This window comes from Anopheles gambiae, chromosome 2 (assembly GCF_943734735.2).
Source record: "Anopheles gambiae chromosome 2, idAnoGambNW_F1_1, whole genome shotgun sequence".
Taxonomy (NCBI): domain Eukaryota; kingdom Metazoa; phylum Arthropoda; class Insecta; order Diptera; family Culicidae; genus Anopheles; species Anopheles gambiae.
Genome location: NC_064601.1, coordinates 99,514,514 through 99,537,630, shown reverse-complemented (window position 1 = coordinate 99,537,630; position 23,117 = coordinate 99,514,514). Strand labels below are relative to the sequence as shown.

Sequence of the window (23,117 nt, the reverse complement as noted above, 5' to 3'; positions counted from 1 at the left end):
AACACTTTGTGTGAATTTGTTTCTCTTCCAAATTCCCCCTCCTCTGTGAGCACAAATGGAAAATTGACACAAATGCCCTTTTGATACAGAGCGAAACGCCAGAGTAGCGTAACGTTTGCGTTTGAACTGCCGCGGTTTGGTACACGATCGATGTGCGGAATTGGTGATACGAGGGGCTGATGGTTCGGCGATGAGATCATGCCAACGAAAGCGGGCAGAAACAACTACCGAAGGTTCATGCAATTCTACTCTGATGTAATGATTTTAAATTGCAGAATTCCAACAACACCTGAAAGTTACTACTACCATACAGGTTGGATATTTGGGCAACTGCCTAGTGTTGATCTTTATCTAATTTTAGATTTGCAACTTCTTGGATTCAGAAGATCAACCTATTTACATTGAATGCATTGTTTAAACGCACTCAATATGTTCCATTGGAGATAATTTATTCTTAACACTTACTTAATCCGTACCAAGGAACCTCAATCTATTTAAATGTACACTGTTACAGTAAATGCACCCGTCATCATGTGTGAGGGTCAACTGGAACTGGAAAGGATTTAAGCTTCCACCACCACTAACCTTAAAGGCTAATGAATAAATCTCGATCAGATGGCAGCGATAATAGGACCACAATGGTGGTAAAACACGGCAACTCCAGCTAACCTCTAAAACTGTTGTTTCGTTTCCCTACCGATGGGTGCCCTGTTCATATGCAGATATGGAACGGTAAACCAGTGTGCACCTCTACCAGTGCGAATACCCTGCACCGAGCCCCAAACCCGCCACGGAACATATGTCAATGTTGACCGAGATGGTCAACCGACCGTTGAATCGCTGAGCAATGCGCTGGAGCAAAACTATGCTCAAAACGGCCACCGCTCGCGATGGACGACCGCGACGACTACGACGATGCCACTGTGTGTTTTCCCACCGTTCCCAGCGCTTTGTTACGAGACAAATGTCACCGGTTAAATAATTGATTCATTTGCCGCAAGTGCTCACTATAAACCCCAGGAGCTTCTACTGATCTGTAACTGTGCAACCCGGGTAGTGCAAACATCTGGTCAAACACTTTTATCGTGGCTTTGGCGCCCTTGACAGAACGTAAGCTCTCCACCATGGTAGGTAGCTTCATCGGCGAAAGGTTTGCTCTTCTAGCTCAGGCACGGTATTCTAATTAACTACATCATGCTAGTCGAGGGCTCAATGATTGCTTTATTTACACGCATTTCATGCGATCAATGCAAGAGATCCCTAGAGAGAGAGGGCCTTATTATGAAATCGTACCTCTGGTGGGATTAACTATGCCGTTGCATATCTCGTGACCAATACCCTGATTGTTCCAGATCGTTACTTAGCTCACTCGACGGCAACACAACATTGCACAAGGGCTTGAGCATCAAGATGAACATCATAGTCGTTTTGTAATTCGAATCAATAAAACGAAGGGCACGGGCACTTAGATATGCCTCATTATCGATCAAATTCGTTTCGACAACGACAAAAACCCTGATCACACTGCACAGAAGGGCTTACTTATTGTTTTAGTATCACCTAGTGACAGTGTTAAATTGATTAGATACGTTGTTGGTTTGTGTGTGTTTCTGTACTTTTCCTGAAGTACACTCTCTTTCATAACCTCCTTCGCTTACCTGCTTTAGTTGCCATTGTAGCGTTTCGACTTGCGTTTGCAGGATCACAGATTCAACACTACTGTAGCTTCCACCGTTAGGGACGCCCATGCCGAGCGTCGACAAGCTTCCGGATCCACCCACCGCACCGTTGAGCATGCCGCTGATCGCGTAACCATTTCCTGCACCGCTCGCTATGCTAACAAGCCGCCGGTTTTCCTCGATCAAGTTCTGACATTCCTGCGAAAAAAGGTTTAAAAATAGAAGAAAATGTCAGTTAAAATATAATAAGCATGCAGAGTTTATAACATTAAAGTTGATACTAAAGAAGTTTTTGTTAAAAACCGGTTGGCTGAACACTCTTCAAAGCATACCAAGAGACGACATCCAGCAATATCTGGACTTTAAAATACGAGCGAGATTCTTCAGGATTCATGATCACGATCTTGAAGGTTCGCGATCTCTTACTCAAACTGTCAAACATGTGTCTTAATTCTACCAAACGTTGAAATATAAACACAAACGTCAGGGTTCTTCAAATGTCACGTTTGGCCAAAAAACTGTCTCCAAATCAAAGTGTTTGCCAAAATTAACGATCTCTAAAAAAAGAGCTGCAACTGCACACGAAACTAGTCCGCAAGATAAATGGCCACCACCGGACGAGCGCAATGTCTTCTTGCGTAACATCAAAGCCAAAAGACCTTAACCTCTAAGGCCACACACGCTACACACATGCACACAGTGTCGCGGTACTACTGATTAACCGTACCCGTCAACCGTTTGCTGTGCACAACCGCGCATAATTGAAAACTCTTTGTTTATCTAAGCATAACAGCACCATGCACGAGACAACACCTGCGCAAACAAAAAACTATCAAACCCTCTCGCAGGTTCGTTCTGGCTGTAAAACCATTGCACGCGTCTCACGTGCTTGGGTGCGTGGCGATGACACACACAAAAAAAGCGCGCAATTCTCGATCGCACGGTGCAAAAACCTTCGCCGGTGGCCGGACAGAGTGACAGAGAGAGAGTTCAAGCATCGTCGTCATGCTTGCCCGACGGAAATGACTGCAACAAATTTGCATTTAACGAGCTCAACACGCAGCCTATGCGATTGAAGTTACGCTCTAACGTATCACACACTCCCGCCGCCTATGTATGTGATCAGAATGAACAACAAGTAGGGAAAGGTAGGAGGGGGCGGTGACTGGGAACGATACATTCGCAGTCCAGTTGGATTTGTCGCCGGGCCAGAAATCAAAAGTGCAACAAATCGGACAAGCCACACACAGTCCTTACCGTTTCAACAGCAACAGAACTAATAGGTTCTGAGGATGTTGGGAGGGAAGTTCAACATTAAAGGTCGTCATTAATTATCCCTTTTTAGGATTGGTAACTATTTCTGACCATTACCAAGAATATCATGTTAGGCCCTAAATTCAAAGGAATTTTGAAGCATTTTGTATTGAAGATGTATTGAAAACATTCTTCCAAAAGAAAATTGTAGAATAAACGTACGCAATAAACGCACGCCAGACAGCCCAAGCTGTCCATCATACGTCAGGGAAGTAACCCAACTGTCTAACTCTACTTTCTGTGACCGCAAAAGTTCATCGATCGATAGTGATTAATTACTACAAATTATAATATTTCCGCCAACGCCGACACTTCACCAACACCAACTTTTACCAGGACCAACAACCCTGCTACTGCTTTATTATGCTGCCAGCTTCTTCCCACAAAAAGACGGACTAATTTAGCACTTTGCTCCGTTTAAAATCAGCCAAAATTAATTAGCTCGTCTTCACTGCAGCGACCAAAGCGGACATTCCATTCTTGAAGTTCATCGTGCGTTGCGTAACCCTTTCTCGCCCTCTCCGGCTTTAACATCGCAAGTTGCATCCCGCGCTCTTCCGTGCAATTACCATTACTGTCGGCAATCTTCAGAAATGCCACCACTCCAAAAGATTAAGTAATTTGTCACCTTCCTGTCACGCTCGCCTCCGACATCGTCGAAAGTTGCCGTTTGCAAATCTGTGACGCAGACTGCGCCGCAATGTGTGTGTTGATTCTAAAGAATGCTGTTTCAAGCGAACGGAACAACACACAAACTCAACCATTTACGATACGAATTATCTCACCAAGATCGTATGATTGTGTAAGATCTTCGGAAGATATTTCCTGCAGAAAGCGGCCTGCATTTGTATCAAAATCCCAACACACCGTACCCCCAAACACGCTGTAGGCGCACATTGCACAATCCCAATGTACCGTGTGACGGAATGCCGAATGAAGGAAAGAGGTACTATCAGGAAGCGAATGGAACGTTCTTTCGCAACCTTTCTCCCACGGGCAGCCGCAGGATTAACCTTCGTCGCAGATTTTGCCATCAAGCGGCTTTCTGTCGCCCTCCTTCACTGACGCCCATTCTTCGATCGTATCTTAGTCGTCCACCACGCACCATAAACTTGAAATTATTTCAATTATTTACTCCCCAGCGTGGAATGTGTGGCGCCCTTCTTTTTTCCCCTCTTTCTCTTTAATTCATGTCTGGCAATATTTTTTAGGTATTTTGCAGTTCTACAGGAGAAAAAAAAACCTAGATTGTACCAGGCGGGCTCGTGCACAGATTGTGTCGCCACCCCAAACCGGTGACGGGGGGGGGGGGGGGAAACAACACACCTTTCGCAACGTGTAATTTCATGCTGACCTTCAACGGGTGTGCCTGAAACAATGAATCGTTCTTGTCTGGTCGGGGCGGCGATGACGGAGGTAACAACAGCAGACTTTCCTCCCTTTTCGCGCTGACTTTCACATATCATTTCATTTCCGTGAAGGCAAAGTATCGGTCACAAGCGTACAAACACACACACACACACACAATGCCGTAACACAGCCATCAATCCCTTTCGGCTGGGCGGCCCAATCTAGCAATCAATTCAAGCGATAGTGTAGTACGATATAGCGCGTGGCAAATCAAGGGGCTAGGTTTTGTGACATTTTCCGTTGCGTGTGGAGGAATTGATTTTCCACCAACTGCTAATCCACAGACTCACACAACGACGTAACTCAACGTATTTGTCATGGCATGGCATGGGTGATAGCATGTGTCAAAGTTCGAATATCATGATCAGCTCATACACGATCGTACGCGATCGATCAACGAAATAAATGGGCAAATATGATGAGATAAAAATCTTCTACAAATAACGATTGACAAACAATAAAATCCATTAAATCCCAAAAGTATGATGACTGTTATTTAGTCCATGAAATCAATCACTCCACTACGGCGCTGTGAACCACGCGGTTTGTTACATCGAATATGGTAATGGATGTATCATTTATCCAAGTACAAAGACGATTGAACAGATTGACACGTATTGTGGGAAGGTAGACATGAATGATGCGATGGCGATGCGAATGCCAAGTGAACGGTTCTGATTGTGTGTCATAACACGGTGTTACTTAATGTCGCTAATGGCTATCTCTCCAAGAGGAACATAATTTTCAGTTGTGCTACAGACAGCTGGATGAGTGAAATTTTAAATACTTTTTTTTACCGTACGAATCATTGTGGCCGTTTTGGTAAGGAATGTGATAGCCGTCTGCCGGCATCAACGGCAATTTGAGGGCAAGTGCTTGGTTAGTTGAGTTATACTAGGATTTATCACATTAAAAATTATTTATGTTTATTTACATTTAAGTCTCCATACATTCTTCACCCTTCCCGGTAATATGGTATATTTAAGAGCAATATGAAGTCATTGAATTGAATCCAGCCGTTTACTTGAGCTTGGCGATGAACCAACGCAAACATACAAACGCAACTCAACACATCACCTAACCGAATGAAACGCTTCACACCCAATTGAAACAGTCCAGCCCTTCAAACGCCGGCCACACAAAGCCGGAAGACGGTTTCTCTCCTGTCGCCTGTGTTGTGGGGGGACCCCAGGATATGACCTGGCCAGTGGCGATCTCCCGGCCACGAAAGTGATATAGTGCAGCTTGGCTGGCAATAAATTTTTCACCACCCTTTTGCTTTCTTCACCACACTTTGCGCTGATAGATTTGCCTGCCCTCTTCATCCGATGTTGCGGTTCGCGAACCCGTTGTATGCGAACCGCGGTCGAAAATACAACCTACCGGATTAAGGGCGAGAGGAGGAGGAGGAGCAAGAGCACAGCGAAGCGGAAGACACTGCCTCAACGGGGAGCAGTGGGGAGAGGTTTGCTACGCACTAATTTGCACGATCGCGCGCGCGAACGAACGCCCGGGCTCGATGATATTGGCGAAAATGGTTTGTTATTCTGTGCCCGTTTCGATACATATGCGGAAGCATACGTTATTCCGTAATTAGAAATGCGTTCGGATCTTCCTGAATCCGTCCGGTGAAAGAAATTGGACCTTTGCGCGCGGCTGTTGCCTGCCCTCTCTGCTATTCCTGATGCTCTCTCTCTCCATGCCAAGTAAACTATGTGTGATTGAGGTGAACGCTTCTCTGAGTGCTGTGATTATTTTGATACTTTTGAATAATAATAACAAGACGGGAGTTGGGAAGAAAATAATTTTAAAATTTTACGATACTCTTATTTCTTAAAAAAAAAGTTTTTCTATTTGTGTAGGATTAGTCTCTCTAATATTGTAATTGAATTATACTAACAATTTGATATTTTGATGCCTCAAAGCTCGCTGTATTAAACTTCGTACGGCAAATCGTGACGTACTTATCAAGCGCATCTTGATCACCAGTTTGTAAACGGCTTGCAACGCCTCTTCGTAACGCATATCGACCGTAACGAAGTTCCATTGCATTGCAAAAATATATTTCATACGTCACACCACGGGTGTATGATGTTTTAGGCACCTTTTAGGCCCGCCCGTGGATTGCACAGTAACGATGATTGCATTCCAGCACAACACCTCATCTTTTACACCTGACACCAGCATTGCTTTGTAAATGTTGGAATGGTACACTCCTTTGCACAATAAATGAGAATGATTAATTGTTTTGAGTAAAACATATTTTATTCTTTTTTCCTTTACGTTGAAAATGCATCGACACAACGCTAAAACAACAACAAAAATGAACCAATTTGTTCTTCTTGAATCGAGAGTATCTAAGGGCGCCCTCAAGATACGGCGGCCACAACACAAGCTAAGAACTCCTTTCCGAAGGTGCATGTACCCCGCACGACGGCTCTCGCTCATAAACTACACGTTTAACACCTCAAAAAATGCACTTATGAAACCACCTAACAACCAACGTTAACACGTTCGCGCTCCGCGCCATTCAAGCATTAATCTCGACCGCTGCAAACGGTTAAGGGGTTAGGCGGCGATTTATGTCCATCGATGAAAATGCAGAACGACCGTGCTGACAACAGCAGGAGCTTGGCACAGCCCAAACCTGCCACACTATCGTCGTGGTCCGCAGCAAATGCACTCCACTCCCACCCCAACCCTCCGTGCACTAATGCAATTCCACCCAGCAAACAGAGAGCGAAGGGAGGCGGCGGTGGTGTGCGATAAAACGGCGATGATCTCTTGCGGCAACAACACCGCGGCAAGATACGCTGATCCTCTGCACCTTCCTGAAGAACCATTTTCCGGCTGCAGCGCGATGTCGTAAAAGGGCGCGCAGTCGGGCCGCACCAAAAATAGTATTGCGGACCCGGTGGTTCGAGTCAACCACTTTTCGCGCAACAGCCGCCATCGACGAATGCTTGGTGAGGGCCTAGACGAAACGGGCAAAGAAATTCGATCCAGGGAGCGAGGGGAGTGTAAAAACGAATTTCACAAGATACTGAACATTTCTAGGCGTATTATGGCGCTAGATGATCTGTAACTACCAAGGACGTGTGGTAACAAAACTATTATTTTACTGAGCAACACATGGTATGGTGTTAAAATGTGGGACTTCTAGCGCTACTGTGTCCAGGCGTTTCAAAATAGATCTCGCAAACTACAATGGTCTAAGGAAGGTATCATGTTGATCTACTTGTAGAGGTGTTAAGAGGAAAACATTGCGGTAAATGATGACCTATATTATTCGTTGATTCAGGTCATAATACAGACAGGAACCCCGTAGCAGTCCTTAGGTCTCATGAAGAAGTCTTCAAAATCATGTTAATCGTTAGATCGTGCTCATTTTCGAAATCAACGATTTTTCTTAACCTTTCGGGTTTTTCTTAATAAAATAACAGGACTCAATAATATCTAAGCATCCGAATACTTAGATATTCAATAAAGAAGTACATTATTATTTTGCATTGAATTTTGAACATCCAATTTGAATTCAAAAGTACTGAATAACTTTATGTTAAAAATCCTGAACTACAAGAAACCTTAAAAATCTGTGAAGATCTAATTTCAAACTCTTGTTTTCTTTTAATCAATATAAGCCATCAATGCTATTTTCTACATCAATTTAAGACTATCCTTATCCTATAGCAGTACCTGTTAAGGTATCCCAAAAGCAAAATAGCTCGGCCAGGCACACGGCTTCGGCATGCACTTCATACACGTTCCACTGGGCTAAAGGAGGAGTCCACCGTCCACCAAAGCAAGTGCCTCTGGCGAGTGGGTTTGGCCACGAACCATCCAGCTGAGACAACGGCCATTGCTAAAGGTATGGCCCCACACACCACTCCGACGAGGAGGTCAGTTTCTGCTTCACCGGTTTAGTAGGTCTCTCGGTAAAAACAGCCACCGTTTGCTCGGAGTACCCGCCCAAACGCAAAAGGCGTTGGTGCTGCACAGCACAACCGCCGTTCGACGACGAACTTCGTAGTGCGTCGTTGTTACTCGTGTCATCTTGATGCTCACGTGTATGCGTCGTCCCATGGCTCATCGCACGAAGTGACGCTTTTCCTTGGCCATGGGCAGCGCCGGTCGCGCTAGGCTATATACTAGACTAGTTAGCTACTAGCCCAGTCGGTCTCCCACCCTCGTTAGTGCAAGGTGATTGAAAATGTTTCGAGCAGGAGGGGAGAGGGGAGAGGAGGGGACAGCTTTCCGAACTGACGCATGGTTGTGTTACGTAGCTAGCAGCAGTGGCACATCTTCGACACCACCACCATCGCCACACCCACCCGCTGCGATGTGTTATGGAAATGGAGCCAGCCTTCAATTGATTGAATTGACAATGGAGAAAAGCAAATATCTATCTGACTTTGGCATTGAGACACGTTGAGCAATTAACAGATGCATTAACCTTCACTCGAAAAAAAAACAACACAAAACCAACAGGTAATCGGCGGTAAACGCCCAAATTGGCTCAATTGTTTGTGTTTAATGCTAGTAGTTAGTTTCTATCCCACACAAAATGAAGTCATGAGAAAAGGCATCGTTTTTTTTAGATTGACGTGTTGAAGAAACTCCAGGATTTAAAGCTACTTAAAACCACAACAGCTCGAAGACCTCAAACATCAAGACAAATGTCTGCTCTTAAGCCAATGTGTGTTGATCTTCAAATGAATCAACCTGTTTCACCACCTTCACCAGCGAGCAAAAAGGGAAAACATTTTGCAATCCAAAGATGGTTGAAGCATTGCACAACACATTCTATCTTCAAAAGTTCCAACTTTGTCTGAGAAATGGATATCAATTAATATAAACCCGCCCACACAAGTGACGTTTTACTAGAGGGGATTTTTTTTTTGCTGTATCTTCTCCCTAATCCGGTGTGGATCGTATCAGAAAACGTAAAGTGGTTTCCATTAAATAAAATAACATCACATATAGGTCACACGGCAAGCAGTGCGATAACCTAGATTCTGTTGCACAAATGACTAGCGCTCGGTCTAGGTGGCGTGCTCGACACCGACTTATCGAGAAAAAAGGAGTGAAAACTTCAACCTTTCCGATTGCGCTATTACTTCTCCAAACTCTAGAATTCGAATACTTATAAAACATAGTATTAATTGAATAAAAATCGATGTCATCTTTCTTTCTTGAGGATATAAGTACTAAAAATTAACCAAGACACGTACGAAAGTGAAGGTGTCTGGGCGTTTCACTCTCCCATTCCACCAACAACAGTACCCAACCGCATAATGTACCGGCACAACGATCGCAAACTGTGGAGGGAAAATACTGGCACCGTTTATTAATAGTGACAAACGATCATCCCTAATTTGTGTCATTTTCATTAGTCTGCATTGCGATGGCAAGGGCGGCACATTCCTGCCGCGGTGCGGTGAACCACTAACTGTGTTCAACGGTGGCCAGGGATCGAAGCAAGACCCTTGCCGGCTCCACGGAACCGGATGATGATGTTCTACGAGGAGATGATGATGATGATGATGATGAAGAACATATGCGCCGCTCTCTTAGCAGCGGCTGTCCCCTCTACCTGCAACAGGGAAAAGAGAAGAAAATTCCGCCACGGTAAGGAACTGTGCTGGCAAGTTAACCTAAATTCTTCGCCGATCCCTGACCCAGCCAAGCCGAGATTGCAGTGGGTGATATTTTCCAAACCGCAAAGCGTGAACCTGCCGGACAGCGATACCGGTGTGTATGAGGACATAGTCGTCATCGATGGAAAAACAGATTCGAGTAAGCAATCGTTTTTACATATTTCAGGGTATTATATTACATCATCCTACGACGACCCCTTGCTTAATCCGTTTTGTAGGTCATGGTACAAAAATGATCTTCGTATAACGCAACAAAAAACATACACACACACACATTCCTAAAAGTACCGTAACTTCAGCGAAACAACAATCACGAAAATTGCAATTATTATCGCAAACAAAAAAGCCCCAAGCTCTTTTTCTACCTTTTTCTACAATCAACTTTGCACATTTTCATGCTTGGTCTAGTTTCCTCTGTCTCTCCACCGCCGGAGGGCCAATTCAAGAATTTGCGTGAGCAACGTAAGCAACGAACGGAAAAGCCATTCGAAAGTGTCGTTGAACTTGCAGCGAATAGACGTGAGAAGAGCTTTCCCTGCTTCGACGGCCAAAAGCGAAGACTCACGATCTAGAAGACGCTCCTAGGCAAAGACAAAGGCAAAAGTGCAAACGTAGAGGAGAACTTACAGCGTTGGATGTGATAGTATCCTCCCATCCGGAACTGCCAGTATATACGCGGTGTTATGGTCTGTTTGTGGCAGGTTCAGCTTGACACACGCAACCCATTTCTGGTGGAAGTTAGAAGCAGTCGAGCAGAGGGAATAGAACACCTGTGTACACTTCTCTGCTGCGTGTGTTGTGCTTGGCGGTAGCCAGGTAAGCGCCTCTGGTTGCGTTTTTACTTCAACCCGAGCTCATCGGCACACGCCCTGGTAATCACGGTCACGAACAGGGTGTGATGATAGTGGTTTCAAAGCGCTTTTTGGATGAGTTCTTTGCTTTAAAATAAAATCATCTTGTGTTAGATGTACCTCACATGTTTTAGAACTTTGGATGCGTGTGATCTTCAAAAAGCTTGTGGCACACCTTTACGCTACAGTCACCTTGAAAGCTAGCGCGTACACCAACACACACGCACAGTGCGCAGGGGAGGGTTTGGATCACACGTCACGCTTCGTTGTAGATTATTTGTACATTGCAATTTGGCTCGTATTTCTCTTCTCTGCACGCTAAGGTTGGGGCGTCGTGTTCCAAAAGGTGTTTTTCTCCATTTTTATTATCATCCCCACTATTGTAAACCATCCTCGAACGGACCCCTAGCGCACTGAACGGTACATTTCTTTTCGCGAAACGAAGCCGAGCACTTCAAGCATATCTTTGCACGTCGTCGAACCGACCCCAAACGACCCGCACGCACCAACCGAAAACTACATCGGAAATACGAGGCGGCAAGATAATCGTGACTAACCGGGAGCTATAAAGTAGCTTCCAAGTGAGGATGGTTTTCGAGGAGTCTAGTCCAACAGCAGGTAGGTCGATCGGGGTGGTGACCCACCCGATCACTACACATGCAAAGCAAAGGCTAAGATAATCGGCACACAATTATAACCAGCGCGTCTTCTCGCACAGAGAGATGATAATTAACGGATCGGGCAGCATAGAAAAACGAGGTTGTTGCATGCCGCAAATAACGCCGGTCAAGTGGCCATTTCTTCTCCTTATTCAACCGCGTGTAACAAGCGGCGCGCGCTCGCACATCCCAAATTGATCAAATTGGAAGGTGATAGAGAGGAGATTGGAAATCTATCTCGTTTGCAAGCTGCTCCTAAAACCCTAATCACCTCCCATCCCGCCAACCCGATTGCACAACACAATACACGCACGCGAGATGTACAGATTAAAATACGTTGAATAATCTGGGTGTTGGATGGCACGTTTTTCGGTACGACTGGCAAAATTTCTCCCCAATTATGATCCACCTTTCCCATCTCGCTCGCTTGTGACTATGGAAGGTGCTGCTTTCTTGAGAGCGGGGCAAAGTGTGCGTGGTGCTCGTACACACAGCATTGCTGACCTCGATTCCTTTTTTGCTGCCGGCCTCTAGCTCTATTGTTCCTCCGAGACCGCGTCTGGAGGCCGTAGTACCCATTTAGCCAACAACACAATCCATTCAATCGAACAAATCCCTTTACAAATCGGCTTACAGTAACTTTAGTCCACTCGCTGCAGGAGAGAACACACACAAGACGCTGGAATAAATCAAGGCTCAAGAATGTCTTCCCAATCGCACACAATGGCGCATAAATTTTCACTTCCAGCATCATCGGAGCCTCACAAACATCCGCGCGTATGCGTGTGCGCCTGCGCGCATGAAAAATGCTGAGGATGATCAACTCATCTAGTTTAATTAATGTTTGCAGACAACGAGAGCGCACACGGTGCGCTGCCGCAGCCGGTTGTGAGAACTGGTGCAGTACACACGGGTACAGGGGCAGGCGGCGCCGTGGAACATTCGTGTCACATGATCGAAACTATGCGGAAAATCTCACCAATGAAACGGAGGTTGGGAAGGGCAATGAGGAGTCGAGAGAGACGGAGAGACATACATCACACGCCCCAAAACAGAGACACGCACCCGGCACCGACACGCAGACAGCAGGCGTTGGCGCCGGTTACCCAGGAAGTAGAACACCTTAGCGGCCCCAACCGCGACTCTAGGGCGAACTCGCGCATGTGTACGCAGGAACAGCAGTTTCGTGTACCTAAATACCAGAACACTCGAGGTCACCGAAACCCAAAGCCGTGCGAACTCTCGGCCGAGTTTGCTTGGAGCAGATGGGGAGGATGGTTGTTTGTCGTTAATGTGCGCAGCACCACTTTTGGACATTTGGAGTTTGAAGTTAAGAGCTCGAAGAAGACTCACAGATTTTCTGGAGGCTCTCACGGTGTAATTAATGCAAACGTTTTAGAACATTCTCGTTAGAGTTCTGGAATAAAATGACGACGAGGGGTAACAAATTGGTGTGAGAAGACTAGCACAAACTTTACTAACCTTGATACGATACCGTAGAATCTTTTCCATTGGAGAGCTCATGGTTAAAATCATACTTATTCCGGATATCTCGTTCTTTAAGGCTCGCAAGATATTTATTTTAGAGCACGTTTAAATTTCTGTACCTTTTATTTCTGTACACCAAGAACCTTTTGATTGTGGATTTAAAATATCACCGATAGAGTATTCAACGAGCTAATGTATGTCGTGGTCTTACTCATTTGCTAAATCATCACGCTACACTACACTTTCACAAGTCAACAGCACAGTGACATTGATTGATTCCTTGCCGTTAACTTGATATCGATAACTTTCCTGTATCGATGCAAGAACACATACTTGTATGTAATAATACACTCGAGCGCAGATCGTCAGATCTGTCGGACGGTTCGGTCAGAACTAGCACGCCGGAAAACCACAGATTGCTCGGTTGGTTGATGGCAAAAATAACCCAAACTATCCCTACCCGAAATTCTCCGGGAAAAGGGGAGTACAACGTCTTCCAGGGAGTCCCGCATGGCGAGTCCACACTACCATCATCGTCTCACGCAGTTAGACACGACAAGGTTGATGGTCAGCAAGACATTTTATAACATTCCAGCCAGCCGTCACAGAGGAGCGAAAGAGAAACCGTAACCACTTGTCCAGCAATAAAAGACGTTTCTTTCGGAGACGTGGAGAAGAATGTTTTGCTTCGATGGATGGATCATAAAGCAGAAGCATTTGCAGTTTTTGTTCCTTCTTCTACTCGCTGCGAACATGCGAAGCGAATAATCACTACACATAGTTTAATACCGCATGACATGTACAGAGGCATCAAAAAACGGTAAACGGAAACACGAAAAGTCCAGCTATGACAAACAAGAGCGCATACACAGGTAGTAATTATATGTTACTTTTTTATTGAATCGAATTTTTCACAAACTCATATCAACATGTCCAGAACCTGAATGTCTTTCAGAAAGACCCTCAGCATGATATTTCCGATGAAGAAAACTGAGATACAGTGGTAAATCACCACAAAGAATCTCGTTAAATCTGATACCATCAATAAAATGAAATTACTTAGATGATATACGACATCAACCAACCAACCAACCAACGAAGCAATCAAGTACAGTTAACCGAAAGTAAGTGAGGCAATCTTCTTAAAACAACAGTACCGAATTTTCACAACAACCATTAACTACGATTAGAAATTACGGTTAGGAACTAATCATAAGGTACCGCACACACTGTGTTTTGTAGTGACTTCATCTTTGAGCGAAGCATTACACGCTTCAAATAAGCTACGCACAATCATCAGCCGCGCGACATAATGTTTTCGGCACCCCGAACGCGACACGGAGCGTGAAGTCATTCGCTCAACACAGAAAAATTCGGTAGAAAAATTTCGGGAACAGTTACGTATTCTTCAATTTGAAACCAACACTTGAGCTCAGGCATGCCCATTGAGAAATAAGTAAGCTAGACCACTGTTCACTGATGACTTACTGAACTATTACCTGATTACTGAACTCTTAAATAAAACAGTTAGGAACTATAATAATATTTACAGTTTTAATATCCAAAGATTACTAGAGTACCACACCATGGGGTCACACTACGAACCTACACCACGACCACGACGACGTTACTCCTTTGCGCATGACACTACTGACCTACTGTCAGGAGAGAACTCACACAAAATGCCTAGCGCTCCGACCGATCGATACCTCACAAGATGGAATGGAAATGGTATTAACGTAAAACGAACGAGCCAGAAATATGTTAAACGCTCTCACCGTTCACCTGCGCACAGGCTGAGTGTAGACCCACACGCGTTCCAAGAGATCACGATCACGATCCTTGCTAATCTGGAACAAGTTCCGATCATCATCCCACTTACGCCAATGCTGGGTGAAAGGTTATAGCCATCTCAACTCTTCCAACTCCACTGCCTACTATTCCTTTCCCACTCACGGTGAATCTGTTGGAATCTGTTGGAATCTTAAGCTCCACTTCTTTACTGTTCCGTTCTCTGAGTCTGTCTCTCCCATCTTCTTCACAATGTCAATGCCACAAAATCACCCTATATCAATTAACCGTCTCCCCAGTTGTTGTTTATGGACTTCGCGTGTCGCGAAGTAGTCGGCGTTTCGCTTCTCACCCAGCCGAAGGCTACACACCCAGGTTAAACGTGTGTAGGCAACAGTACACACAAAAGCTCCCCTACTCTCGCCACACACAAACGTATCACTCTCCAACATGGATGGTCAGGCGGCCTGCGCGGGACGGCCAATAATTTTCCAACGAGTAAATTACCCCACCCCAATAATGGTAACTCGAACCGATGCTTCGACGTGGTTTTGCTCCACTGACCAAGAGAGATCGACCAGGCCAGGCCAGAATCCGACCCGTACTTGACGAAGGTCGTCCAGATTCTCGTCGTCTTTCCCGAATACGAATAACAGTGGGATGCCAGCGGGGAAGACGATCAACGCGCCCGCGACCTAAGAGAACCTCACAGCCGACAAAACCATCATCATCATTTTATCTGCCAATCTGGAGAAGGCGAACGAGCGAGGAGGATCACCGATCTCGATCAATCTGGCCAACTTATGGCTTCTTTCCAAAGATGCCGAGCCGTATCCACCGCTGTGTTATGTGGCTGTTGTGCGGTTCTCCCCCGTGTCTTGTGCCAGAGGCGCAAGCTCGCAGCCCTCGGCGGAGTGTATTAGGCTGCTGTGTGATGGTGCTTTATGCTTGGGCTATTGCTTCATCCACTCATTCGTAGCCCGTAGTGATGATGCAAAACAGTAAGGTTAAGATATCTTCTCTGCCGTCGGCTTGTGTGTATCGGCTGTCGACGAGATAAACAGCGCTATTAATCGCGTGCCAGCAATTTACTGTGCACTGTGCCCCCGGTCAGCAGGCCCACACACACGCACACAAGCCGTTCGGGGCAAAGGAATCTAATGGCTTTATAAAAACGATGCTCTCTACCAATTAGGCTTTCGAAATTAAAGGCCAGTCAGCTGACTAAAGTGCGGCCTTGCACAGCTGTTGTTGCCGTTCATTAGAATGTGCATGATTTAATGCATTTTGAATCGGAGTTTTTAATGAGTTCTACCATAATAATAAGAGATGTAAATTCAACCACGAAACAGTTAGTTGATCTCAAAAAGAGATATGTACACTCAATATTACTAAAAACTTAGTTATACACTTCCATAGTAGAAAGGATCTAAACGCGGCATTATAGTGTAATTTATACCCTTCAAATACAAAACTTACTTCCCACTTCAATGTATGATGACATTTTGATGAAAAGATTAACTTCCCGAACCACCTTTACACTTCAAACGACTGCCAACGCGGCTGCGAAGAGCCTCACACAAGACATTACTTATTTTTTCACACTTCACACCCATCCCCAACGAGAGGGTTGGAAAAGAAATGCCTTCGTTAACTATCCTTGTGCAGCTCGCTGCATTGCAGTTTAACGCACGCAAATTAATCATAATTAAATCCACACTCGTCACCTCGGCTGTATTCCGCACTTCGAACATAAACCAACCGCAAGAGCTCTATGAACCCATCCATCTATTCAACATAAAGGGGACCCAGACATGAGTTGAAGCAATTGACCAGGAAAGCACCAGCCTGCACACACCACTGTGCGCTGGTTGGGCGCCATTTCACTACTGAGCTATAGGAAAATTATGATGATAAATATTTACACCTCTAATTAGCGCTCGTGCCGGGATGGAAAACGGCGAATACCACTATCATCAACAAGTCCATTACTCTCCCTGTGGTGGTGGGGAAAGGGACGGGATCGGACAACGGGGAAGAAAAGCGCCCCAGCGGGGTGATGCTGATTTTGGGGGACCGCACCAAACAAGACAACAAACGCGTACCGCCGAACCGTGGCGTGAACCTTCGCATTGAAACCAGACGGCCAACAACACCAACCGGTGGAAGATTTAGCACAACTCTTTTAAGTTTGTGCAACGATTTGGGAGAGGCAAACAAGGCAGAGAGAGCTGGTAGGCGGTGGTGCAAATTTAACTATTTTAAAACGCGCATTTTTTTCTCCCCTTCCACGCTCCAATCATCCTGAGCTACTCGCTAGGTCTTCATTCCATTGGAATCACCATACGCAATCCTGGGCGCACGGCGGATTTCCTACTTTAATGAGGGAAAATATAAATCACCCCTCGGCTGGATGATTGATAATTTAGTTTTCAAACGTACCATGAGTACCAGTACCGCGGGCGACACAGTTCATCATCACCTTCCAACGGTGCTCCTCATGTTTTAGAGTTAAGGCATACTTCACACCGCAGAGCATTTGCAAACGGCTCTTTGCTTCTTGTAGCGAAGGACGAAAAAAAAATTGTCAGCGCAAGCGAACATTGCATGACTGCGACGATGTTCATTCAAATTCAAATCGAAAGGTTCCGGTTCGAGAAGCATCAATTACATAAAAATAAGCAATACAAATACGTACACAGCGAGCAATCGTCTTTACGGAAAGGTTTCTTGCAGGTTTCTACATTCAATTAGTTTACCATTCGAATGGCCCCCAAAATTCCGAACAGAGCTGCTTTTGCATACGAAGCACAGAAACACAGTTAACGCTTTATTGTTTTTTTGTGTGTAACATTTGCAGCAGACCATTTTGTTAATTTCACAAATTTAATTGCCTTTCGTTGACAAGACAAAGACCATCCTACACGCGGGGCGAGAGTGAAACTGCAGCGTTAGCGTTTAAACCGCAAACGAGCATAGGTAGGGTAACACGCATTGTCGCCGCGGATGTAAGCACGATCATGCCCCCGGCGGGCTTTAGTAATTTGAACACATTTGCATACGTATCGACAACAAGGGGGAAGGAGGAGTAGTAATTGGTAGGCAAATTCATGAGCAACACGGAACGACAAATATGGTATAATGTGTGCAATTTGTAGTTTATACTTTATTCTGTTGCTGGCTATGAACACTTCCATTCCAATCGGTTTTGGTTTGTTCCAATAAAAACATTTACAATTTTAAGTTTTAATGTGATAAAAAATGTCTCAAAATTCATTAGAAAATTACATAATATTTTAAATAAACAAAATTATTTTTCTACCTTTGTACTGCTCTTTAGAGGAATTGGTTCCAGCAACTATTCGCAAACAAAACCAAGCCAACCAAATGCCCGCACTCAACCACCACCATTCAACCTACATAAGCAAAACAAAGTCACCTACAACACAAAAACCAACATGCAACCACACATGGCCATTGGACGTGCGAAAAAGATAAATGAAACGAATAAAAATAAACGCCTGAATCTATTGCCATTTTTGGGCTGGTCAAGAACATCAGCAATCGCGCAAGGAAGACTGCTTCGGCAAGTCGGCTGCCTGTGACTTTCAGAGGCAGCAGTAGGCCAGTAGCAGGTAAAGAGCAAATGCAGCACTATGTAAGGAATGTTACCGCACAATAAACGTTTAAAAAAGCGTTCAACCTGCTGGGGATATTTATAGATCCGAGAGACAGTTTTTATACAGCGCAAATAACCTTGATTTATGGTGCATTTCTTTGTACATTGAAGCTAATCGTGGACGGAGATTAAAAGTGTATGTGATGTAATTCAATTATTCGGAGTTACTTGCAGAGCATCGAATTTGAATTTAAAATCATTACAATTTCAATTTTAGGTACCGCTTTTCGAAGTGGACAATAGCAACAAACACAATTGGTAATCTCTCCGGTGCTTACATTCATAACGATCATTAAAACTAGAAGCAACATAAAAGATGAAAGATGAAGAGCTTTCGCTGTTTAAAAATGGTTCCCAAAAAAAAAATAAAACCCAACCTACACCTTTAATTTACAAGTTCCACCCGCGCGCGCACACACACGACGATGTTCCGATTATCGTTACGTTACAATGCAACAAGCGCGTCATCATCAGTAAACACGGATACATTATTGCATCGTAAAACGAATTGTTGGCTGCTTCCCCACGCGTGGGACTGTCGAGAGAGATAGAGAGGGAAAAAAGGTTCATGCCCTTTTCGGGGAGTAGGAGATGCAGCAGCAACAGTCGGCCGGGAAAAGATTCGTTTGCGCACCAAGACACCGGGGCGAAGGTGAAGCAAACGGATAGGAACAGCCCAACATCCCAACAATAACACAAACAATAACAAACTTCGCTAACATAACCGGGGCAGACGCGCAAACAACAGCAAGAAGCGCGCACGGAAGATAGGCAATTAATTTGCCATTGCCAAATTGAGAACTTAAAATCCCATTAAAACGGTTGAATGAAATGTATGCGTCCGGATGCAACCGTTTGGAGGAAACCATGAGAGCAGTAAAAAGGGTGGATAAAAAAAAAACATTGAAGCACAATGTAACATCGCAAAAATTTGCCAGATGCATTATTTTGGAGCCTTTTTTGCGGCTTTTTTATGTTCCATTTGCAGATTCGCGTTTATTACTACTCTCGTTTTCTTCTCGAATTGATGGAGTAATCGCATGAGCACATATTGGTAACACGCGGCTACACAAATGATGAATTTCCTTGATGGTTAAAAAAATAGATTTCCTAACGAGGTGCATGTTAAAAAACGTCACTATAATGAAAAATGCATTATGATTGATCGTACGTTAAAGTTACTGCATTACTTTTTTTCAATTAAAACAATACATTAACGACTCGCATAGAAACATCGTTGTGGGAGAAACCTTTGCATAAGACGACATTTTAATCGTGATTTTACTTCCTCTAAATGGTCAATCAATAGATACTAACACGGTTTCAAATCAGCAATTTTCATTTAAAAAACACTCAAACGTATCTTCATCTTGCGATCAATGTTAACACATTCTGTCAACATCCAAAATTCGCTTCCAAACACCACCCCGAGTACCATTTTAAAGCTATCGATAACCGCTTGACATTATCCTGCTACTGTACAAGAGGATCCCTTCACGCCTCCTACCCAACACACTGCTACAATGCGCGATTGGTCTGATTTGAATTTTATAGCTCCGAAAATTGAAATCCAAATGGTCATCCGATTAGAGTCGTGTCCGTTTAACGATCAACGAAACACACACTCGTTTTCGATCGTCAACCAGTCCAGCAGGCAACTTCGACGTGAATATTTATGACTTTTTTATTGGACCGTGTTAGCCGAGTGACATTCCCGCAGCTGTTAAATGATGAACAGACATATGGCATATGTTTCTTCTTCTTCTTCTTTTTTGCAAACTGCAGTAGTTTTGGCTCGTCAACCCATTTCCGTACTGCTTCTGAAACGCCACGTGAGAAGTAAGAGGATCAGTGAGTGTGTGTGTCAAAAACCCGTTCAACTTGATGTGATTGATTATATTATAAGAGTTCACACCTCACACTCCTATTTCCTGCTGGTAGGTTGATGTCTTTGCTCTCGTCCTAGTTTTTTTCTTATTTAACATTTCATACAGAGCAAAAAGTAGATAAGTATAACTACATTGTTTAAGGGATGTTGTAAATAAAATTATAATCACATTTTTATGATAATAAAATCAAGAAAAATATAAACAAAGTTTTTCATAATGAACAAAAAAATAAATTAAAAATATTAGTACTTAAAACTAAAATATAAAAATATAATATCTCATTTAGTCCCACACGTAAGGTTAACAATTTCAAACTGTGGTACAAAACACAAGACAACACTTAACCACAATTATCGAAAACCACAACCAAATTGAAACAAAACAACACAAGTGAAAGCTTCATTTTCTAGAGCCTCACTCATCACGCATATTCTGTTCAAAACTAATGCATTCTTGACATGCAACGTCCAAAATGGGAACTGCAAAAATCGATGCACTGCAACAAAATACGCCCTATTGACCGAGAAAACTGTCATTCGAGACAAGGATAAACACACAACTGGGTCACTCAATATTTGCCACATCGAGAATCTTTGCTGGTGTCAGATTTCGCAACAACCCTGAAAAGTTCCGTTTACTTTCACACATATTAAATAAAAATCAATTATTTATTACGTATGTCTACAAGCAATTCTAAATTTGAATTGGAAAATGTCGTTCAAAAATATATTACAAGCCTCTCCTCAATTCTGTCGCATAACGATTCTTAACTACATAGGTAATGGCGTAACCAGATTCCTCCAAAAAGGGGTCCTGCAGCAATAATTCAACTCACTGCACCCTGCAGACTAACATCGACGTTACGCAACCACCCACCCGGAGGAGACAAAAATAAGCCATAGTCGTCGGATCTATGCCGACGACGCCGGTTACTTCCTGCACGGACAATCATACACAACCGACAACAGTGCACAATGCAGCAGAGGAGGCATGACGTACTACTAACTACAACAGCCACTATTCGAGGTACAATGTGTCAGCGGATTGTTACTGCGGCACTCGGGATATATCACTCGGGAGGACACACAGTGGGCAGTGTGGCTAGGGCCCCATATAATAGGGTGATTACAGGCCGAACCCTGCCGCCGGCGCTACCCCGCCCGAGGTATTACTAACACGGTTACACCTTTCCGTTGTTTGCAGCGATAACTTAGGCCCTCTCACTCTCTCTCTCTATCTCTCTCATCACATTAAAAGGGTTGTAATTATTTGTTACATACTGATTCTCTTCTTTTCTTTCACCGCTCACCTGCCACAAACCGCGCAGATCAGGTGAGATGTGGCCCAAGTAATGCCAAATAAAGTGTACTACTGCTACTACTACACTTTGCGCCACTCGGGCCACAGTGGGGGTCGGCGGGTTGTGATTGTTTGCTCCATCTGGCCGGATTTTAACAGTCGGCATAACAATTGGTCGGCACCCTCACAGTGTACGCGATGAGGATTACGGAGAGCCCTCGATTGGAAATGGTTGTTAGGTATAGTGCACGGTATGGTGCAGATCTACATCGATCGAACAAATTAGCTTGAGTAGGTAATAGGGACCGTAGGCTATCAACGTGTGCTACGTGTATATTACGTTAGTGTAACGTATTTCTATTTGATGCGATTGTAACAAAATGGTAGTAATAAATTTATGTGACGCCATTAGTCAATTAGAGACAAATGAGTGTGACCCTGTCGACAGATGTAGGTAAACCATCCCCTGCTAATAGACAGTTTAGGAATAAAGATTCAATTTATCAAACACCTCCACAGCTCCACAAAATCTTGAAGAGTAATAACTATAACATCTGCTAGTTTGTCCAAAGACACGAAAAAACCGCACACGAAATAAATCGATCTTTACCTAAAGTGGAGAACAGCCAACCAACGAATAAAGGAATAGAACCACTGGTCCATCGACACCTTTCGACACGCACCATTGCATAAGCTCGCATGCAGTTCTCCCCGGGCTTCCACATTTCGGTGGGCCGAGCACGGAACGAACCCAAACTGTTGCCGAATTGGACGCGGCCAATTCATTAATTAACTGCCCATACCTTGGCCGAGTGATCGTCGACACGAACACCTGCAGGTAAAGAACATGTGGGGGTTGGTAGGAGTAGAGCACCCCCTTCTTCACCGATCCATCGTCTGCCACCCTCAAGCAACAGCGTAAAGGTGGAAATCGATTAATAAACCCATTCACCTATTAATTCCTCCAACCACGAAGGCGCTCCAGGTGGGCCCGCCTAACGCCATCGCCAGCGGGAAGGTATGGCCACCACCGGAGGTAGATGGAAGCGACGCCGGTCGGTAAACAAATTCACTGACAGACCCGCGCGCAATATAATATCGACTGCGAACAATTTATTACCACGTTTTGCTGGCTTGGGGGGTTCCTCTTCTACATCGCGTTTCAGTCACCGTGCGCGGTTCAGTCAGCCAGCCGAGGGTCGAAGGACGTGATAGATTTTGGAGCCCATGGTGCCTTCCCGTTCACCGCCCAATGTGCGTGCGGGTCGCCGCGCGGTTCTACACACACGTGGGCTGAGCAGACACGGCAGCGCCAGCTGACCTTGAGTGTACCGTTTTCCTCCTTTCACAAGAAGCAGCGATCGCATCGACAACACACCTTAGTATGGGGGATATCGTTTT

The 23,117-nt window shown here is 44.5% G+C and overlaps 1 protein-coding gene across 3 annotated transcripts in view; it reads right to left on the bottom strand.

Annotated features, from left to right (window-relative positions):
* Positions 1 to 23,117, bottom strand: part of LOC4576316 (uncharacterized) — a 104,067-nt gene that overhangs the window by 8,328 nt on the left and 72,622 nt on the right. For all 3 annotated transcript variants that reach the window (XM_001237804.3, XM_061642505.1, XM_061642506.1), the window contains exon 4: positions 1,659 to 1,877. In XM_001237804.3, the coding sequence (XP_001237805.3) occupies positions 1,659 to 1,877 (219 nt within the window). The remainder of the gene's footprint in view (positions 1 to 1,658; positions 1,878 to 23,117) is intronic.